General features: G+C 39.0%; 1 protein-coding gene across 1 annotated transcript in view; it reads left to right on the top strand.

The window, feature by feature from the left end:
- Nucleotides 1-21,854, top strand: part of ALMS1 (ALMS1 centrosome and basal body associated protein) — an 82,898-nt gene that overhangs the window by 21,817 nt on the left and 39,227 nt on the right. Inside the window, exons 5-6 of the mRNA XM_088524995.1 lie at nucleotides 11,257-11,391; nucleotides 13,810-14,005. Of these exons, the coding sequence (XP_088381121.1) occupies nucleotides 11,257-11,391; nucleotides 13,810-14,005 (331 nt within the window). The remainder of the gene's footprint in view (nucleotides 1-11,256; nucleotides 11,392-13,809; nucleotides 14,006-21,854) is intronic.

Genomic DNA, 21,854 nt, shown 5'->3' with positions numbered 1-21,854 from the left:
CCTCCTGCTTCTCCTGCAGAGGAGGGGGTTGTGCAGCGGGACTGGTTCCTCTGTCGCTTTTGCAGCCCTGGGGAGGTGTGGAGTGCCCCTGGCGTGACCGCTGTCCATCCTGGGCTATTGCAGCTAGGGGAGTTGGAGCAGCTCTGTGGAGCCCTTCGTGCCCCATGTGCAGCTCCACGTGCCCTGCTGTGCTGGTGTTGGAAGGTAGGAGACCGGGAAGAGGAGATTCCTGGATCAGGGTGTCCCATCTCATGCAACAACAGCTGTTATCTCCGCATTCGGGTATTGGTGCCGTCCTGAGTGCCGCCCTGGTTGAGACTTTTGGGGAGCTGCTTTCTTGGGCTATAGGTTGTGGCACCTGGCCTTACCTGGCCTGCTGGGGAGGGGATGGTTCCCAGAATTGCGGAGGAACTGGACTACTTGTGCAAGTCCTTGCTTTCCCAAAATCATGGGAAGGCACCTTTGTGCTAGGTACATGAGAAGGTGGTTCTGGAAACTTGGGTCTGGAGGTGCTTCCAAGTGCTATGTCCCATTCGATTATTAGGGAAAGTGTAAAAGAAAGTACATAAGAAGATAGAGGAGAACCACACAAAGGAGAAGTAGCAAGCTGCAAGGACCAGGTCATGTTGAGAGCTTCTCCCTAGTCCTCTGAAGGCACTCAAGGTGCAACAGGCAAATGATGACCTGTGGTAGATATTCCAGTTTTTACAAATGATTCCTGGGAAGACCAACAGACTGGTACTATTTTACCAGGAAAATTAATAAAACTACAATGAAACAGCCAAGTGGATAAATATGGTGTGTTAAAAGAATGTCCAGCCCCAACAAATATGTGACTAAGGGCATTCAGATGGCTTTGTCTAATACAGTTTCCAAAAGCCTTTTGGTGAAGGATCTTTGAAAAGTATTCAGGAAAACTAAGTAGCCATAGACTAGAAGGGAAGGTTCCTGCATGGATATGTATTTTTCTTTTGTATTTTAAGTAGAAGTGGAGTTTTAAAGCATGTTGATTTAGAGAGACAGATAAGTTCTGTAGTTAACTTTATGATGCTAAATTGTATGTGATTTTGTAGACTGGTGAAATTGCCTTTGGCTTCGCATCCTCGTGGTGTTTGTTTTCTGTTTTGGGGCCTCACTCTTCTCTTGATTTTTACAGTGCCGCTGCTTCGCTCTCTGCCCTTGTTTTGCACTGTGGTTTAATTGCTGCTCCGGCAACCACAGCATAGATCTGGGAATATCAGGTGGAGCTGATCCAAGCTTGTTGCCAGCCTGGTGCTGCCCTTCTGGGACAAGGGGACGCAGGTGTCAATAGATAGACCAAGTGGAGCTCCTGTCTGCTCTAGTACAGCTGCTGCTTTACTTCCTTTGCGTATTTTTGTTGCAAGAGGTTATTCCCTTGCAAGAGTTTCAGTTGGCAGAGAGATAATAACACTGAAAACCTTTATTTGTGTTAGGTGTAGCATGGAAAGCTATAGTTTCAAGACTGCTCCATGAATCAGCAAAACCTAGGTCTCTACCAGAAGAAATGATCTGTTCTGCTGTGATTTGGCTACTTGTTGATACCTCAGTGTGTTTTTTGTCAAGTATTCCAGCACATACCTCCCCCCTGCCCGTGCAGTTATGCAGTGAACAAGGGCTAAAGTTGCTTTAAAAATCTTGCAATCAACTTTTATTCTAAATTTTTGCACACTGATGTGGGCTAAACTTCATCTTCCAGCTCTAGCACCACACTAGTTTATGCTGTTTTAAAGATATGAGATTATGGCATCAGGTTATAACAGCTGGAAGAAATTCTCTACTATAGCAGTATGTTTATTACTTGCACTGTTTTTTTTTTTTTTTTTTATCAATGAAAATGGTATGTTTGATTATGAGGATGATTTAAGCCCTGTCCTGGAAAGTTTTTGGTTGTGTATTTAGCTAAGCATGTAAATATTACAGATAAGATCCTGTAGTCTCTTGCTTTTGTTCCTTATTCTTAGGATAATACTGTGAATTGATGGATATGTTCCAGAAGGGCCATCATCAATAAAAGTTTTTCTTTCTCCTTTTTTAAAGCTAAACATCAAACTAAGGTACGTCTGGCAGAGGTAATTTATTTTAATAGTAATTTAGTCTGGGAAAGATAAAAGGATGAGTATTTTCATACAACCTGGAGGACAGACAGTAGGATACAAATTACAGATTTTGCAGATAGTTAAGAAGTTGTTGATTATCTCATTACATATAATTGTGCCGAGGGGGATATTTCTATGTTTGTATTGAATTTAAGATTTGGGCAACAAGGAATTAAAAATTTTTTGCTCAAGAATGAATATAACATGGCTTAGCTACCATGTGTGAAGCAAGTTGTTCTGAAATCTCAGGTGGATTCTTATGGCGTTTTTTTTTTTTTTCTTAATTTGGAATAAGTAGAGAAGAGTTTGGTTCTCAAAAGCAAGTTGATAGCTTTGACTCTCCATTGTTAGGTAGCTGAAGTGATTGTAGTAGTATTAGTAAATACTGGGACTTTGCTATGTGCTTATAACTACAAATTCAAATGTTTTTCTCTTAATTCAAAACTAATTCTTCTTCAGTGCCGAAGACCATAGTTTCATGTAAATCTTTGCCTAGTCTCTGTACATAGTAGCAGAGCTTGGGTAAGAGGTGGTGCCTGTGATAGAAGAGGCTCAAGAAGACACTCAAGATAGTGACTGTTCAAGTAAGCTGGACATACCCTGTCCAGTCCTATATATTTCTGTATAACGGACGGTGGTGAGGGAGCTGGCTGATGATCAGTGGATGTCATTTATCTGAGTTTCCCAAGGTTGTCGTCATGATCTCCTTTTCTGGTTACCACAGTGGGGAGATTGGGACTGAGTAGGAGGACATAAGATGGTGGAAAAACTGACTCACATGCTGGGCTGACAGGGCAGTGGTCAGCCAGTCAAAATTCAACTGGTGGTGTTCCTCAGGGGTCAGTGCTTGGGCTGATACTATGTAATGTCACCACTGAAGACCCAAGAGGTGAACTGGATGCCATCTCATCAAGTTTGTGGATGATGCCAGTTTGGATGGAGTGGATGATATGGATGGGACTAAATCAGAGGGACTAAATCAGAGGGAACTTGGCAAGCTGGAGAAGTGGGCCAAGAGAAATCTCATGAAGTTTAACAATGACAGAAGAAGAGGCTTTCTGCCTCAGAGATAACAACCCCATGCATCAATACTGAGGCCAGACTGTCTGGGAAGGAGCCTGAATGCCTGGTGGTCACAAAGATGAATGTGAGTCCTCAGTACGTCCTTGCAGCAGTGAAGACCAGCCATACATTGAGCTGCGCTAATAAGAGCAAAGCTGGCAGGTGGAGGGAGGTCGTTCATACCTCTGCTTGGCCACAGTTGGGTCCTGGGTCCTGTTCTGGGTTGCCACTACAAGAGAAACATCAACAAATTGGTGTGAGTCTAGTGGAGGCCAGGAAGTTGGAGCATGGTGTGTGAGTTGGGTTTGATTGGTGAGGGGGAAAAAAAAAGCTGAAGGCAGGGAGCTGGCAGTAGTATCTTCCTACCAGAAGGGAGGTTGTAAGGAAGCTACTTTCTCAAAAAGCAAAGGTTGAGTGCTTGACCAGGCCCTACAGATGAAATCTCCATTCTTGGGAATAGTCACAAGTTGACTGGATGAGCCTGGTTTTGAAGTTAGTCTGCTTTGAGCAGGAGGTTGAACTGGCTGATCTCCAGAGATCCCTTCCTACATAAGCTATTGTATAACTGTACGAATAAAGCTTCTTTTGCAAGCATTAATTGGTGCTGAGATTGGCATAGGTTGGCTACATTGAGGCTTGATTGGACACAAAATAGGAAAGCTTGCTTTTTGTTTATCTTCCATGCCCCATATCCCTAGGAAACTAGACAGAGACTAGGAAAACTTAGTGCAGATGAAAAAAAGATAATTATTCCAACTGTTCTTTTAGAACACTACATAAAACTTCTGTTGGAGTAACAGTGATATTATAACCTTGACCATGGAAACTACTGGTGTTCAGAATATTTCAAAGATGCAAAATGGTGCTCTAGAAGAATGATGCTCAGTCTTTGCCATGTCAGTGTATATTGTTTTAGCATTTGTACGTTTGTATTTGTACGTTTGTATTTTTTTCTGAAGCACTTCCAGAACAGACCTGACAGGTTACTTTGCTGCAAATCTTCTGTGGATTTATTTGAGATCTGTTACACTGGTTCTCATCCCTTGTGACTATAAAAAGGGCCCAGTGTGCATTGCACAAAGGCAGTGTAAACATTTCAGAATTTACACAGTGGATAATCTTCATGTTGGCTGTAGATTTTGTGCAGTGAGGAAAAAGGAAGAGGAACTGCTAGGACATCAGCGCTTATTTTTTTAAAAATATTTAATCTGTACTGGATAATACCTGATAGTGCCAAATCAGTGAAAATCAGTTAGGTTTGTTTTTGAAACCCAAATGATAATTAGCCTGTTCCTAAATAGTCTTTTAGGGCTGGATTATGTGCAAACAGTGGAAATTTTACCAATGAGTTCAGGAGGAGCTGGACTTAAATGATAATGATTTTAATAAAACTTGTAAGCAGGGACTTTGGGCTTCCAGCCAAAACCATCTTCTATTTAAAACTTTTACCTGTATTTGAATGAGACATCATTTTCTTACTTTGTGTTCTCGAACATTATGGTAAACCATGTGCTTGTTTCTATGTTCATTTGCCAGGCAGGGCCCCACAGTTGGGAAAGACGTTGTCCTGCAGCAGTGGGTTGCTGACTCCAAGCGGCACGAGGCTTGCACTGCACTGGTGTTACAGGTCACACGAGAGCTTGGACCTTCGCTGTCTGCTTGGAAGGTTTTTCAGACTGGGTAGGAAGCCATGGTAGAGCCTTGAAAATTCAATTCTGCTGTCACTTGTGATAAATTACCACTTATAGCTCTTTAAAGTTACTGGAATGTAAAATAACAGATTTTTTTTTAAATACTTTGTACAGCTATGAAGAAACCTCCAGTGATAGGATTTTGGCTATGCGTGCTTTGGGTCCACCTGTGTGACAGATGTGCCTGGGGTTTATAGGTTGGAGACTTTAATGTACCTATATTTAAATATTAATCATGTATACAGACAGAAGGTCAGTTTCACATTTGTCTGAAACTTAAAGTTCTGTTGACATGTTCCTTAATTGCATTCTTCTATTGCATGTTAGTTTATCATTTACTAGTAGATGAAAGTACAAAAAATGCAAAATTTAAGGCAAACTATTTGTAACCACTTGAAATAAATTAAGAAAACACCCCAGTGTGACTTTAAGAACAATTAATTTCAAGCCTATTTAATTATCCTCTTTGAGAGGGTAAATTATCTGGAAGATAAAGGGGAGGAGGTATAATTGTATCTTGACATGAGTGAGCTTTTTAAACTTGGGAATAGGCTGACTGGAATAAACTAAGGAAATATATAGCAGATCTAGAAGGCATTTCAGGTACAGTTCTTTTTTTCTGGCTCATTTCTGCTCTGTATTTTCATTGATGATGGAGAAAATAAGTAAATGAACTGAATTAGGGTAGAGAAAACTAGTAGATAATGCTAAGCTGAAGAAGCTGACAAAGGCTGCAGAAGATGGTATTGAAATTGAGGCTGATCTTGACAAAATGGATAAAAAAAAAAAAAGCTGTGAAATTATCAGGGTGAAGTCTAAGGAAGATAAGTTTGCGGTGATTAATCTGCGCCACAACTAGTTTCGCCAGTTTTGGGGTTCATAAATTAACAAGGAACGTCTCCCGCTTGCTGACAACTTGCTCTGCTCCCCCTTGGACTGTTAGGAGACTTAGATGCTGCCTTATTGAACATATTCTATGTTCCAGTTTATGAAGGAGGATACTATTTTGAAGAAGAAGGAAAGATACATACAATACACAAAAGACTGTTAAAAGGGAGGGCGAGGTTGTTCTCCGATTCATTGTGTGTATGTGGGGGAAAAAGGACAACATCACAACAGAACAATTTATCTTGGAGGTTGGGAACGTGTATCATTCCTGTGTTGAATGCACCACTGTGTATGTTTACTACAGACATGAAATACAGTGTTTGAGAGAAATTATAGTATTTCTGATGCTTTGGGCAGATCAGTTTTTTCCTCATCTAGGGAGTTCTTTCCTCTATCTTTTTAGTTATTTGTTTTTCCTGTGTTGGCTGTTGTGTTGTGCTGTTGAGTATTTCAACCAGAATTCTTACAGTGTTTCTACTAGAGTATTTTCAGTGATCTGTGGGTCAGAATAAAGTCTGGAGAGATGAGTGTGTGTATTCAAACTTTCCTACTACCACATTTCTTTGCACAAAATAACTTCTGCTTGGCATTCTTAACTGAGGCTATTACTCCCCACCACAGGACCATTAACTTTACATGGTAGGTATAATCACAGCTGTGCAGCTCTATTTCCTCATCTTTTCTTCTCATTATATAGTTAACAGTGAAAGCTACCATTTGACTTGCTGAATTTCATGAGTAAAAGCCTTTTAAAATTTTCTTCATTTGAGCTTAAACTTGCCCAAGCCCTTGGAGATGATTATACTAATTTAGTAAATCATAATGTATTTTTATTTATAACTGCTGGCACACACAGTGCTAATATGTGGCAGATCTGCTTCACTGTGCGGCTGATTGAGTATTGCTGTTTGGTACAAGGATTAAAAACAAAGTAATGAGACAGAATGTCCTGCTACCAGGAAATTCCTACTTGTGCAGAAAAGTAAATTGACTTCAGCCAGTGATATTTCCTATTTGAGGAGGGAGATTTTATGAAATCTATTACTATAACTTTCAATAGAAGACCCCTGATAACTCTTGATTAAAATGAACGAGGTTCTTGCGGTGGTGGACAGTATTTAAGGTATTTAAATGTCAGTTCTGAAGTGGTAGATTTTGCTGAGCATTTGCTAGGTGAGCTTTTCTGGAACTGGGATGGTGGGATACATGATACATGTCTGATTTTTTTTCCCCAAATAAGACTGGTCCAAATTCTGATATAAAATAAACATATTTGGAAAACTGCAGGTGCTAAAGTCATTTTGGGGAGGAGGGAGCTTTGTGGAAAGAATTTTCCATAAAGTGGGAGCTCAGTTGTGGTCTGTTCTTCAGTAGCCTTTTTATCCACATTTGTCCCAAGAGTTAAATTATCTGTATAAAGAATAATCTTCGTGACTTCAATTGCTATAGAATATATTTTTTTAACCTTTATTTAATACAGAATGAGGTAGAGAGAGATGTGAAGCAGCAGGATTCGTGTCATTTAAAAATGGCTGCTTTTTGCCTGTCTGTGGGTATGGTGAGGGAAGTCTGCAGTGCAACAATTAATATTTTTTTTTAAAGAAGGATTTTATTTCAGTGGCTAGTAGGTCTATGAATAATATAATTTGGAGAGGAATTGCTTACCAAAGGCTAAGGAAGGTCATTTTGAAGAGGAGAATGAAGAATAACATGCACAGCTCAGTTGTTTAATCTTTTGTTCACTGTGTGCGTCTTTAATGCTGTCATTACTCATCTATTGTAATATCCTCTAGAATATCTACTTAATTAGCTATGCTTAACATATCTAAATAATATCAATGCCTATTTTTTTGGAAATTAGTTTCCTAAGGACAGTATGGGTCCCTTACCAAACACTATTAATTTCCAGCTGGATTAATAAAATTGCCCTTTGCTGAAGATATATATTGTCAAACCAGATTTTAAATAAAAGACCTTAATTAAATTGCCAATAGCTGCAGGAGTGTTTTGCATTCAGAGGTATTGTCACATATACTTCTGTGCTGTATCTTTTAATGACTTGATTAGTATGAACAACAAGAACTAGGGGAATGCAGAAGCGAATGGATATGTATTCATGCAGACTAGTGTGGTTACCTTTAGCCTCTATGCCAAGCCCAAATAGACTGATTTTGTGGTGGGAATTAATTTGGAGGAGTGCAGAGCAGCTGCTCCTCCCTCTCCACCTCCAGGGGACAGCGAGAGATTATTAATCACAACAAGTTCCTTGGTATTTCTGCATCTGGACTCAAAGGAAACCGTGGTTGTTATGCGCCAGTATGCGCCGAAGGTTGCAAACACTGCATTCATTTAGTTGTTTTTGCCTGTCTGAATCTTAGTTTTCTGTGTATGGGTTACAAATGGTCACAGATATTCTGAGAGTTGAGGTTTAGGGTTAGTATGTGTTTCTACTTCTTGGCCTGATTTATTTCTCATGTTAGAGATGTTGAATGATCTTTTAATGGGCATCTTCACGTGCAGCACCATGATGCTCTCGAGCAATTTCTATTCTTACTGCAGGCATTCAAACAGACATACTGATGTGCAAAGCAAATCCCGCTTGGCGGTAATAACTTTTGTTGAGCTCTGTGGTTTGTTTAAACTTAAAGATGTTCTTGCCATTCAGAACGATTTTCTTTAGAACACTGTTCTGTACCAAAGCAGTAGGTAGCAATGTGTAGGTCTTCAAAATGACACTTTAAGCCTTCTGCAAGTAATGTGCTGTTAAACTGGCTCCAGTCAACAACTTGGGAATGGCTATATTCAGAGACAGCCCCGTGTTGCACGCCCACGCTTGTTCAGAAGCAAAGGAAAGCTACGTCATGTTTTTTTTTCGGTGGTACTATTTTGTGGAAGAGTTGAGGATGGCAAACTGTGCTGAAATTTTGACAATTGTTGTTCGTCCAAGAGCTAAAATTTGTAGCTTAGTGCGCAGAGCTGGGCTTTTAGCAGCACTGAGAAAAGGGCGGAGATGCGGTCCCGATTACTTGCCTTGCTTGAAACCAGGCATTTGAGCCGCTGGCTTTTTTACTTTAAAGGAGCCATTTAGGGGATGAAAAAGTGAGGCAGTTCTAAAGAGTATCCTCCATCTTAAAAGTGAAGTGAGCCACAGTTTAGAGGGGAGTTGAATGTTACCCTTTCTTCAGAGGCAGAATAGGGGTTAATGCTAACCAGGGGCCATGGCCATTTTGCCAATGGATTTTGGCATTTCCGTGAGCCTATGCTCTTTAAAGGCAAGTAAAGTTTACTTTACCTTCAGCATTGCATGCCCCTTGACTTGGTAAGGATGGAAAAATGTCACTTGCTGGAAGCTTTTACGTAATGACTGTCTAATAACTGGAAATTAGATGGAAGGCCCAAACTCTCAGTATGTAGGTCCCAAACTAGCCATTGGATGATGTTTGGGTGTTTCTTTGAGATATATCTTCTCCAAATGACTTTAAATTGGAAGGTTTTTCCCATAGCTTCTCTATGATCTTCATAAACCTGCTGTCTTTGTGGCAAAATTTAATAGCTTCTTACCATATAAGTAAAGTAAAGATTTGTATATGATAACATTATTTTTATGGATGATTTTGAAAGTTATGTGTTTTGTGTGATTAAAAAAAATCACATTCAACTGAGACTACATAAGCAGTCAAGATTCAGTTCACTCAAATTCTAATACATGCTAAAAGTCATATAAATAATAAACACATGAAATAAAAATTCAAGGTTTTATTCACCTCCTTATCATCTGTATACAGCATAAGAAAAATGAAATGGAACTTGGGTGTCAATTTAGCTGTTTCTGTAGTAATATTCATTTCTAAAGCAAAAAATCCCACATCATGAATTTGACATGCTTATTTTTACATTGAAGCAAATCTATGTTCTGGACTTTGTAACTGCATTTGTGTTTGCTCTATCCTAGAGTGTGGTCAATGTCTCCAGAAAGGCTCTTGCAGTTTGGTTTTCCTCTTGCACGCTGCTCGTTCAGTCAGTGTCGATCTGTGCTGCCGAGTAGAATAGACTAGATGAGCTGGAAATCACTCTGGTTTATCAGAAATAACCATAAAAAGAAAACAGTTATCACTGCAGGACTTCTTAAGTTAAGGCATGCACCCAACAGTATTATTATTCATGTAGGTTTTGGGGAGGCTGATAAGAAGCAACAGGTCTCTGACTCCTCCGCTCCTCGCACATGGCTTGCGCACATTAAGACCCGTTGTGATTCCTATGGCAGCCGGCAGCGCGGAGAGCAGCGACTGGAGGTGTGAGGGATGCGGAGCTTCCTCTGCTCCCTGCCTTGTGCCGCCTCCGTCTGGTCTCCAGACCCACCTTTTGCTGGTGTCATCACTAATGCCAGAGACAGTTGGGCTTTTTCGGTTCTTACTGTGTTAGAACAGGAGCTGGCTTGAGGAAGATGATGAATGAAGGGAGGAGGGCGATAACGATGTGGGGAGGAGTTTGGCCTGTTTTCTGGTTGAAGCTTTTTGTGAAATTGTAGCATTAATATTAGCTGACTCCCTCCAGTGCTGCTGCTGACTACCATTACACCTTTCTGTGCCTGGAAAGCTTTAGCTTGTTTTTTTTGCCTTCTTTCATTATTTTGTTCTTGTTTTTGAGCTTTACAGCCTAGAGCATGTTTGTTTTCTCTGAAACCTGATATTTCAAAGTGCCTATTTTTGCACTTGCATGTGTTAATTTTGGGCCTGGCCGTCTTGCTTGTTTGAAGAAGACTGTAGCAGTTGCTGTGACCTCAGGTGTGGGATATATGGAAGAGAAATTTCCTTCTGAATGTAGAAATGCTTCTCTGGTACCTCATGGGGGAATAGATGTTACAGCTGCTTTTCTAGGCACACATCCAATTTACCTTGAATTCTTACCCTAAAAGTGTGTCAGATATTGCTAAATTATAATGTAGAAATTAACTTTTAGTTGCTTGAAGATGTTTCAGTGGGTTGTCTTTTTATGCTGTTTTTGCAACATTGATATAGTTTATTTGTTTTGAAACTTAAATATTAACAAGTAATTAAAAATAACTGACTATTAAAAAAATGTCAACAGCTGTAACAGCAGGACAAATGCGAGATAGTGATATTGTGGAGGAAGGTGAGTCTTTTTGGTTTGTGTTCTGCAACTTGCTCAGTGCCCCATGTAAATAGGATGGAAGGAGGCAAGGAATGAGAAATAAATTTTTGGCCCTCAAAGTGTGATTTACTAATGCATATAAAATGATCATTACTGTTATTTTGTGATATAAAATAACAAATGAATCTACCTCTTTTAATCAAATGTGTATAGTGGGTGGGATATAGGTCATCACTGAGGAATATTGAAGTAGAGGCCTAATTTTAGCTATTGGGCATGTGTGAGTATTATGTATACTGTGTTGTCCCTTACCTAAAAGCCTCTGGATGTTTCAGCCTTGCAGATATATTTCTGTATTATCAGCTTGCCTTGTTTGGCCATTGCAGCCTATTTCTACAACTCCGCCACATTCGAGCTGGATCGAGGAGTTCCTAAGCCAGAGCAGCAGTGGCACCCAGGTGTCGGTCGCCAGCGGTGTCTCCCTGGGAGAAACAATCCGTCAGAAGTCTGCCAGGAATGAGGTATTTCTGCTGTGCTTTGCTTTTGCTTGCGAGTGCTGAGCAGTACAGGTCTGTTGCTTTGTGCTCGAAGCTTAATTATGTGGGTTAAAATAAGACCAAATGCTTTATCCTGCTTAATATAGGTCCCCACAGATGAGTTTTGTATTTCTGTATATTGATACTGCAGAAATATAGGTCTTTTATGGACTCTGACAAGTTACCTAGTCTATTCTTGCTCCAAGTTTAACATATTTTTGGCATGTGTAATTCAAAAATGAGCACCTAGTAGTTAAGCTGAGGACTTGCCTGGCCTGAGGAGATTGGAGTGAATTTTGTTCTACCTTCTGGTTCTAAACTTAAACGTATATTCTAGCATGTTGTTACCTTTGCACCAGCATGTCTTTGATCTGTATTCAGCTCGTGCTTCACTCTAATTGATCCTGTTACTGCCTCTAAATTGTCAGATCTGTCTAGCTCAAAACATCTGATCTGTATGTGAGCAGAGAAGAGCTTTTATTCGTGTGAAACCTGGCTACTTTCAGTCCTTAGCTTTAATGAAGGGTATTTCATGATATGAATATAATTTTCCTTAATCATATATGATAGTCATACTAGTTCTGTGAAAGGGCTGTGCTGCAAGATAGTTTATTATTCTAAGAAACGGTATAAACCATACATCTTTGAAAAGATCAGAAATTAATTTCCTAATGGTTATAAGAATCTTAGATAAATGCAATTAATACAGCAAGATCCTGGTTTGAAAAGTTCTTTTTAATACCTTATCTGTGTTTCAAAAGGTAGGAGATCTTGTGACTGTGAAATAGGAATACTATTTTCCTCTTACTGAGTCTCTTGGACTTTTTTTTCCCTTTATACTAACATATCTGTAATTGTAAATTATATATGCTCATAGTAATGGTGCAGTGCATTATCAGTGATGGATATTCTTAATTTGCAGCATTGAAGACTAGCTTGTGCCTTGTCCATAATTAAAATTTATCCATTTTAATTACTTTACCATTAATCCCAGTGCAAATTCTGTAATGAATTATTTGAAATAGAGTTGCTGCTTTCTGTTTAAATATGGACTGAAAGTCTTTAAAAAAATACCAAGAGCTGGTTAAAAACCTTAGTCATTGTCTGGGTGAATTCAGAATTTGTACAACTGGAAACCTTTTTTAAAGGCAAATCAGAAAATGCTGCATGTGTTAATCCCCACTTGTACAGGGCGAACCACCTTCATTAAGCAGTGCCAGGAACTCTGACTCAGCATCTTGCTGAAGCAATTCTGCTCATCAGATGCCTTGTTTGTATGATATTTTGTTCGAGTTTGGAAAAGCCCTCTGCTCTAGTAGGATGTCTTGGAAATGGAATTGAGTTTCAGATGAGCGACCGAAGGCCAGTGAGCTGAATAAGTGATGAGGCTTTAGGAAATAGTAAGAACTGACTGTGGACTTCAGTTCTCTTGCGGACCATACTCTTGTTAGATTAAAAAAAGTACAGAAAGTGCACTTTTAATAATAATTTTAGTCTTTTTCTCTTCAAAAATATAACTTAGCTTTTGCTGATGCTTAAGATCCTGCCTATTTCACCCCCTCCAGATATTTTAAAACTGGTTTGTTGTAGAAGTTGTGCTATAGAAAATCTATTGTTTTTGGAATGTCAACCCCAAAGCTTTCTAGTAGGGTTATATTGGGTGGGGGAACAGTAGCCAAATATGCTAGGGAGGCTGAATGGGGCTGAAAGACTTGTGCCTCTGGGTAGCTTTCTGGGACTTGCTGCCTCCTGTGCTTCTTTCTTCCTTCAGAGCCTTCATTTCAGCAATGGCTGGAAGAAGCAGCAGCCTCTTGCAAACACTTCTGCTCTCCTGTGACTCAGAGAAACTAACTCTGAGAATACAGAAAACCCTGTATCATGTTAATGTCGAATCTTCAACATTTCATTTGCTTTTAAAGGCAATGATTATTGTACCTCATTGGTGAGGTATTTTTTCTTTTGAAAAAAAGAAATGATGACTTTTTGTTTAAATGGCAACAGATTTATGCTGTAATTCTTAGTTGTGGAGTTAGGATATCATGTTGAGACTCTGATGCTCCAGGGGTGTTTTTTCACCAAAAGGTTTATTTAAGAGCTTTTGATAATGTGGTAAGGTAAAGAAAAGACTACTTAATTCCATAATATTGCTGAGTCATAATCAAAACAGATAGCTAAATAAGACCCACTTTTAATGTGCCTTTTTATTTGTGTGCTTTTGTTGCTACCTTTAGTTTTCAGAACTTAATGTGATGGTGGCACTTAATTAGTATGTTAGAGATGAAAGCTAGATGTATTAGAGAGGTATTCACCTGACACAAGAAATTTGTTTCATGTTTGATGTTTTTCATCACAACATCTGATTTATTAACATTTGGTAGCGTTTTTCTCCCCACCTGCTTTTAGGGAATGGAGCCATGGTATCACCTTCCAGCAGAAGTGGATGTCAGCCGCGTAACGGCTGCTTCGGAGTCGAAGCTTGGCCTGACTTGGGATAGGAACGACCTGACGGAGTTCCCTACGATGGAGGAGGGAGTGTTGACTTCGGCAGAAGCCTCCACAAGACAGTGCCCTGGGAATGCAGCGCACGGCTCGCTTCTAGGTATGTTCAAAGCTGCTTTTTGTTACCTACTAAGCAATTACAAGTTTGCTTTTAAAGTACTCCTCAGCCTGTATTTGACTTAATATTACTGCAGGTGGTGTTTACAAAGTACGTTGAACATATGTTATTGTCCAAGAGGATCTTCAAAATTAAGCAGGGAGCTTGTATAACCTTCCTAGTTTTAATAGGAAGACTAATTATATTTCATCTGAAGTAAAATTGTAGCCTTGTTTGTCTTTAGAATTAACAGTAAACTTGAGTGACAATAAAAATGCTTAAGATCTTTTAAGATGACCTGATAATTCTTTTTGAGCTTAAAACTTGCTTTAATTTGGTCATGAGTCATTCTTAGCTAATTTCAAAATAGTAAAGCACACTTTATTTATGATAGCAAGAAAAACTGTTAAGAGGAAGTGCATGTTTGCCACCCCTTTCTGATGTATTCAAACTATTTTGTACTTCTACATTTCTTTACTACTTAAAATATTTCCCTGATGGACAAAGTTTTCCACAGCCCTCTGCAAAAGCATTTTATAAATGTTACTGCTCTTTAGTTAGCCATGTATGTATTCCGTTGCAGAAAAGAGAAAACCTGAGGGATTTTAGATACAAGTACTGCTTTACTGCAAGCCTGGAGCAAATCCCTTCATCTACATAGCTTTGCTTATTTAGGAAATCAGTGCACTAAAACACAATGTGAGTAGCATTTGGGCCTCCCCCTGCTTTCTCAGTGAGTATGAGGTGTTCAGGACTGTTAATCGTAGTGCTAAGGTGTGCAAAGCTCCGTGCAGTGCTTTGCTCTATTATGAGCATTACTATTAGCAGTACTGTTTGCAAAGCAAATAAAGTGACAGCAGGGTGCTAAAGCTAACTGGGTTACTGCTGTGGCGGCAAGTGCATTTATTTAAAAATAATGTGATGGTGGTGGATAGTTAGGGTTTCTGCAAGACTTCATCATAATGGCTGTTGTTTTTCTGACTTAATTTGAAGTTTCCTGGCTTGATGTTTCCTTATACTTTTATTTCTTGTCCAATTCCTTGTGATTCTCTATGATTTTTTTTCTAATCCCAGAGTTCTTCCATATTACATAATTCTGATTATAGCTGATGTGTTACATGAATGGACCCTGCATATGTTTTATCTACATGAGGGTCATGATGAATCTTTTACACACGGTGTTCAGCTTTCTAACATGATTCCAAAAAGCGGGATGCAGGTGAAAAACACACATACACCTATTTGCAGTACTGTGTGTATGAGACTCTTTCAGGCCATCCATACCCTTGTAGGACAACACATTTGTTAACTCAATTTTTCACAGCACATTTTAATCTTTATTAATACATCATTACTAATGCATCAAGGATCATATTAGGTATCCAGAATGACTGGATTATTTTCAGTAATGCTAGTGGGGATTGGGCATTTGTTGTGCATTTACTTTTCACATACAATATCCTGGTTTTAATTTCTCCTTAATGACATGATTTCCATGCCTGGAATTCAAATCAGGCTGGACACCTCTCTTTATCCTTTGTCTTTGTCTTTAGGCCTGTTCAGATAATAGGTGTTTTTGTGGCTATAGACCATTTATAGTGTGTACTATTCTGTTAGTAGATTTATACTTTTTTCACATTTAACACTTACACTATAAAGGAGCTAAAAAGTATCTCACTGAAACAGAAAAGTTTTCTTAATAACATAGTATTATTCTTAACTTCATAAGGCACAAAGAGTATAAACTAATTTATTGTGATAATTTCTAACAATCCTCAAGGTGGTTGGAAACATTTGCACTTATCTTCATGGTGGCCGTCAACAATGGGAAGCATTTATCCCTGACAAGAGAAAGAGGCTTTGCTTGGAGATGAAACCAAACCTTTTATGAGATTCATCTTTTATTACCTTTATTTGTCCGTATTTTACTTCTTTTAACTTCAATCTTCAGCCATGGCAATTGATCTATTCAGTGTGATGTCTTTCTCTTTTTGTAAAACCCAAAACTGCTAACGCAGAGCTGCTCAACAAACTTTAGCTAACAATATTCATACAGTTGAAATCATTTGTTTTTTTCTCCTGTGCTACCCATGGAAGACAAAATTGGCAAAGACTGCAGTTAGGACCATTTTTACTATCCAAGCTAGAACATTTTCCTCATTTGCCTTACTTTATTAGCATTATTTTACTTTGTTACATTTCTGCTTTTTTATATTCATCCAAGTTAGGATGTTAAACAGCTGTTCACCAGACCCCCAGGCTTGCTTGTTTCTCTTGGTTCTAACCATTAGCCTAAATTAGCAGCTGTTGGGTTTAGCTGCAAGTTTCTGTGTTTTTTTTCTACTCTTAAATTCTAGTTTTGACATCAAATTCAATCATGCACAACCACCTTTCACTTTGACTTTCAAAGGTAATTTTATTAATTATTAATAATTAGTAATTTATGTTGTAATGAATTAGTAATTTTATTTTCATTGCTCAAACTTTAATTTTCATGCTTCATCTACTTGCACCTTAACGCACTGTAATCTCTTAACTACTTACATACTTATAGCACTTAGTTCCTCTCTTTCAAACATTTTTCTTTCCTTTCTGTGTACTTTTATGACATTCTTCCTCAATTCTTATTATGCATATAGTCCCATATTCTTCCTTAGAAACACATTTTTGGAAACACATCCTTGAATTTAAGGAAGCTATTACTAAGCCTTTGCGTTGCTATCTCTTAGAGGATCACTCCACAAAATAAAGCATTATCCCAGCCATTAGGTTATGATATTTGTGACTCACTTTTCCAAAATTTAAGAGAAACTGCTGAGTAAAGCTGCTTCTAGGGTTGCCCTCATCTTTCTGACTGCTCGATATGTCAGAGGGCTAGCTTTTTTCCATGAACAAACAAATAATTATAGGTGATTAACATGATTCCTTGTGATATTTTAAACAAAACCTATGTCACATTTAGTGAAGTGCAAGTTCAGTTTGCAGTTCAGAATGCCAGGGTTTCCTTGTGTGATATTTCTTGTGTGCAAATCCCTCTCTCTGTTAAGTTGAACAAGCTGTTTAAATGGATGCAACTGTAAGTACCTTGGCAGTGGCTTGATAATCATAAGCTGCAACTCTCCAGGTTTTATGAGCTCAGCTCTGATTACAATATGTTCTCCATGCTCCTTCTTACCAGTTTCTGAGAGAATTTTGGTAATACTTGGATCCATCCCTTGCGCAGAGGCAAATAATGGGAGAGAGGCAGTCCGGTGAGTCCGGATCCAGAGATTCTCATACTGAATCCCTCCAGATCCCAAGCCTTGATGCCTTCATAGAATCATAGAATGCTTAAGGTTGGAAGGGACCTCTAGAGGTCATCTAGTCCAACCCCCCTGCACACGCAGGGTCACCTAGAGCACGTGGCACAGGACTGCGTCCAAACTGATTTTGAAGATCTCCAGAGAAGGAGACTTCACAACCTCTCTGGGCAGCCTGTTCCAGTGCTCTGTCACCCTCACTGCTAAGAATTTTTTCCTTAAGTTCTTGTGGAACTTTTGGTGTTTCAGTTTGTGGCCATTACCTCTAGTTCTGTGGGTGGCCACCAGTGAAGAGAGACCAGCACCATCCTCCTCACTGCCTCCCTTGAGGTACTTATAGACACTGATCAGATCCCCTCTCAGCCTTCTCTTCTCCAGGCTGAACAGGCCCAGCTCCCTCAGCCTCTCCTCATAGGGCAGATGTTCCAGGCCCCTGATCATCCTCTTAGCCCTGTCCTGGACTCTCTCCAGTAGCTCCACATCCCTCTTGTACTGTGGAGTCCAGAACTGGACACAATACTCCAGATGCTTCCAGTGTAGCTCTTGCACCACAAACTGCAGCTGTTCCTTGCTGCTCCCGTAATGCTTTCTTCAAAGTCTGAATCAGTTTTTGGGCCACCCAGATAAACTTTCAAGACCAGGTCCAAGAAATGCCTTTCTCTGCTTGAATTTCTTGTTTTAGTTGCTCAACCTTGACTGACTGTTGTGGGGAGAGTCGTCTGTTAACTTTATGGTAGTGAATATACCTGGATTTCTGTAAGGAAACTCAAGACAGAAAGAGAGGTATTATTTGTTGATTTAAAATCTGGGGGTAGATATGCTGATTACCACTGTCAAAGCCAGCTTAAAAGCTTTAAAATCCTATGTGTGATACAAAAGCATAGAGGGAAAGACCAGCATTTTGTTTGGTTTCTTAGAAACTAGCTAATTTATTGCAAGTCCTGGAGTTAGACTTTTGCCAAGTCACAATTCATATGTCAGTCTTAGACTGACTGCTTAGCCCTGTCCCTTAGTGCCTTGATACTCCCCTGCTTTCTTTAAACATCACGGAATCAAGGTTAAGTGAGGTGCTACTCCAGCATGGTAAGTAAAGCAGAAAGGCTGACGCTGCTGAGTTAATTTGGAGTTATTTCTGAGTGTTCTTTTTCTTTTTGAATAAGTTTTCTCTCTTACAAAGTAACAAACACCCCTAGCTAGCTGACATTTGGATCTCCAGGCAGTTTCACTACTAAAACCTGTGTGTGCATCACAGTGAGCTGCCCCCTGAGCAGAGCAGGTCAATATTGAGTAAATAAAATTTTGCCAGGTATGAATTTCAGTTTAAAATCAGTTATTAGCAGAATCACAGAATAGTTTGGGTTGATCATATCCAAGGGTACTATATTTTTATTTTTTTAGTATGCTTTCTAGTGTTTTGAGCATCATCAATATGACTTGCACAGCTGAAAATATTTCATCAAGAAAAATGGTGATTTTTTTCAGCATTTATTTTTAAATATAGCTGTAAATAATGAGAAAAGAGAAGCTTTTTTAATGTGATACTTAAAGATCTAGGAATATTTTATACTCCAATATTTTACTTGTTGCTCTCTGGAAAGTGTCAGCAGCAACGTTTCTTTTGCATATGAGTTTAATTCCCCAAACTTGGGAGGAACGTGAGCAGGAAGGAAGGAACATAAGCTATAATCCTAATTATTCATTTTTCTTCTCCAAAAGTATTTTCAGCGTCATTTTGGAGGAAGAAAAAAATAAAAGAATCACAATGACAGTTGTACAGAAGTTGCTACATTGTGGAGCAGATTGACAATGCCGGAAGGTTTTGTTTTTGTTTTGCCTCCCCCTTCCTCTCCCTGCTTCTCTCCCGCAAATGGCAGTTTGACTCTGGCATTCAGAGTTATCGCAGGCTGCGAGATGAAGTAGTGAGCCCAGCTTTGCCTGCTCAGGAAATTCAGTGGTGAGGAAGTGTTTGACCTTCAGAGTGACAGCGGGAAGAATCGCTGTTTTGACAGGAGATGCTTCCAGAGCGTGGCACTGACGTCACTTGCTGCTTTAAGCATCGAGCACCTGCTTCTCTGCCTGCGAAACATGGGCTCTGTCTGAGCGTAACGAGCCCCTAAATCACCATGAGCAGTCTGACTATGATAGTGATGAGCTCTGAAGAAAATAAGTTACCGAAAACATTTCAGATTGTGTAGCGTAAGATTAGAAAACCTTCCATAAAAAGCTGGAGCAGGAAGAACTTTTTAAGATTGGTGAGGTTGTATTTTATAACAAAATGAGTTCTGTAGCCCTGGAACACCTGTTAAGTGCTGCTTATTGATCTCCTTAAGGATGCTGTTAGAGGCTTTCTCTGTAGGCTGCTGCAGAGGGGCAAGAATCAAAGCAAAATGTGTGCACTTGAAATAATGTTGGAGGAAACTAATGATTGAGCTCAACTGCCTTGCAGCTTTTGCTGAAAGCTGCTTGCACTGATGTTTTGTGTTGATACAGGCGAGAGCGTCGTCTCTGTAGTATGAGCATGCATAAACTTCAGGGTGGAAAAATAATTTTAATACAATGTTGCCCTGGGCTCATATCAGTAGTTTCTTTGTCAAGACCCCAGGTCCCCACCTGAATAGTTGCCTTCCCAGATGCTCCTTGACTGTGTTTGGATAAGACAGCATACTCTGTCCCAGGTATGCTGGAATTCATGTACATCCATGTTTATATGTGTGTGAATATGTATTTAAATAAAACTATTTGTCACAATTTATTTTTAACAGACTTTTTTCAATTATTTTTTCTTTTCTCCCTCATAGTCTTTTTCTGTTTCTTCACATATAAAGTTAGTGCATGCAAATCTTAATCATTCCTGATTCTCAATTTGACTTGGAAGCACAGTTTCACTCAAAGTTAAGAAATTAATCTGAAAGTCAGGAAGATTCTTTTCCTTTTCTGTAGTAGGGATAAAAATGAGACACCAGTTCTGAAAACATGAAGTATATCATGGTATGAAATGACAAGTTTAATTCAATTACTGCAATTATTATTTCATTTGTTCACTAGTATTTTTAGTTCTAAAAATAAAGCAAGTTATGGAGAAAAAAAAAAGTGCCTCTAACAGCTAAAAGAATATTAGTTTTCTAACCTGCTTAAAGTTTCTTAAAATTTATATCTCTCTATCTTCAGTGGAGTTCTATTTCCAAGTTAGCTATGATTAATCTACCGTTTCATCATTTTTAAGCATATTGAATAGAAATGAAGAAATATACAGTAAACAAATATTTGACTAAATATGTTGTAGATAATGATGTCCACTTCCAGTTATTGGTTGGGAATAAGAAATTCAAAGTAGTTCTGAACCAGTGTCGGCTGCCAAAAGCAAACTCTTGCTTAAGATAAGTTTTAAATAAAGTTGAAGATGGTGGTGAATTTCATCACCGTTTTGTTTTTGATTTTTACATCAAGATTCAAATTGTGCTTAAAATAATGCAAGTACGAATGGGTGTAGGATATTAGACCAGTCTTGGTTGGCATGCTGAGACCCTACTACTGGTGAGGCATCCCTGACCTGGCTGCTTTTTTCCCTGGATCTTGCTCCCTATGGGCTTATGCTCGAAGTGTTGAGTTCTTGCCTTTTCCTTCTTCCACTTTTTTCTGAGGTTCTCCCTGTGCTGTGACTTTTTTCATCGTGCTTTGCACGAATGTGTACCAGTCTACATGTAAGTATCTTCTGAACGTCTCCTCTTGTCAAATTGCTCTAAAGGAGCCATTCATACCTTTTTCTTAAACATGTGAACCTTCTGTTTTCCTAGTCTTTTAAAAATTATTTTAATTTTCATACTTGTATCACAGATAATTATTGAGAGCAAAAGGAGATGGGCTGGTGACCAGAGTAATGTATTTACCTAAGTAACGAGGAAAGTAGAAGTTTAAGGAGGTCCAAGCTGCTAGAAAAACAAAGTCTCCCCATTTAAATTGCTATCGCATGTTTGTGCCATCTGTACTGCAGATGCTACCATATAAATTTGGCTTTCTCTGGGAGACATTAGGCTTTCCATGTGGTGGAGACAGCTGTTGAGATAGAAAGAAATGTCTGGATCTGCGTAGGAATCGTATTATTGTAGCCATGGATGGGATGGGATGACGGGGCATCCACATTTTGAGCCATCTTTATTGTATGAGGGTAGTCGCTTCTATCCATGCAATCATGCTCTTGCTATGTAATGGAGTGCTAAAGTAATTAAAATATCGTGGTTAACTTGCACTATCAAATTAAAAATGAATCAGAAATGTTTTGCTTGTGGTCTGATATCACTCATGAGGTGATGTAATATAGGGTATAGAAAGCCTGAGGTTAAAGCTGATAATGTAAATTTAATTTTCCCCCTTTTTTGTGTCATGGTCATCTTATCTGATGTGATTTTGTGCTTCTGTAAGTGATACAGAATGTAGTTTGAATACTAATAAACATAATTTAAGTAAATGAGAACTCTGGTTGTGAAAATCAGGCTCTTAATGAGAAGGCACTTTTTAGATTTTTTTTTTTTTAAAGCAATCAAAGACAGCTTGTT

The sequence above is a fragment of the Tinamus guttatus genome, unplaced genomic scaffold, assembly GCF_059628265.1.
Source record: "Tinamus guttatus ecotype Peru unplaced genomic scaffold, ASM5962826v1 Tinamus_guttatus_pri_ptg000218l, whole genome shotgun sequence".
Classification (NCBI taxonomy): Eukaryota; Metazoa; Chordata; class Aves; order Tinamiformes; family Tinamidae; genus Tinamus; species Tinamus guttatus.
Note: the sequence above shows the minus strand (reverse complement) of the source record. Positions and strands in the feature narration are given on the sequence as shown.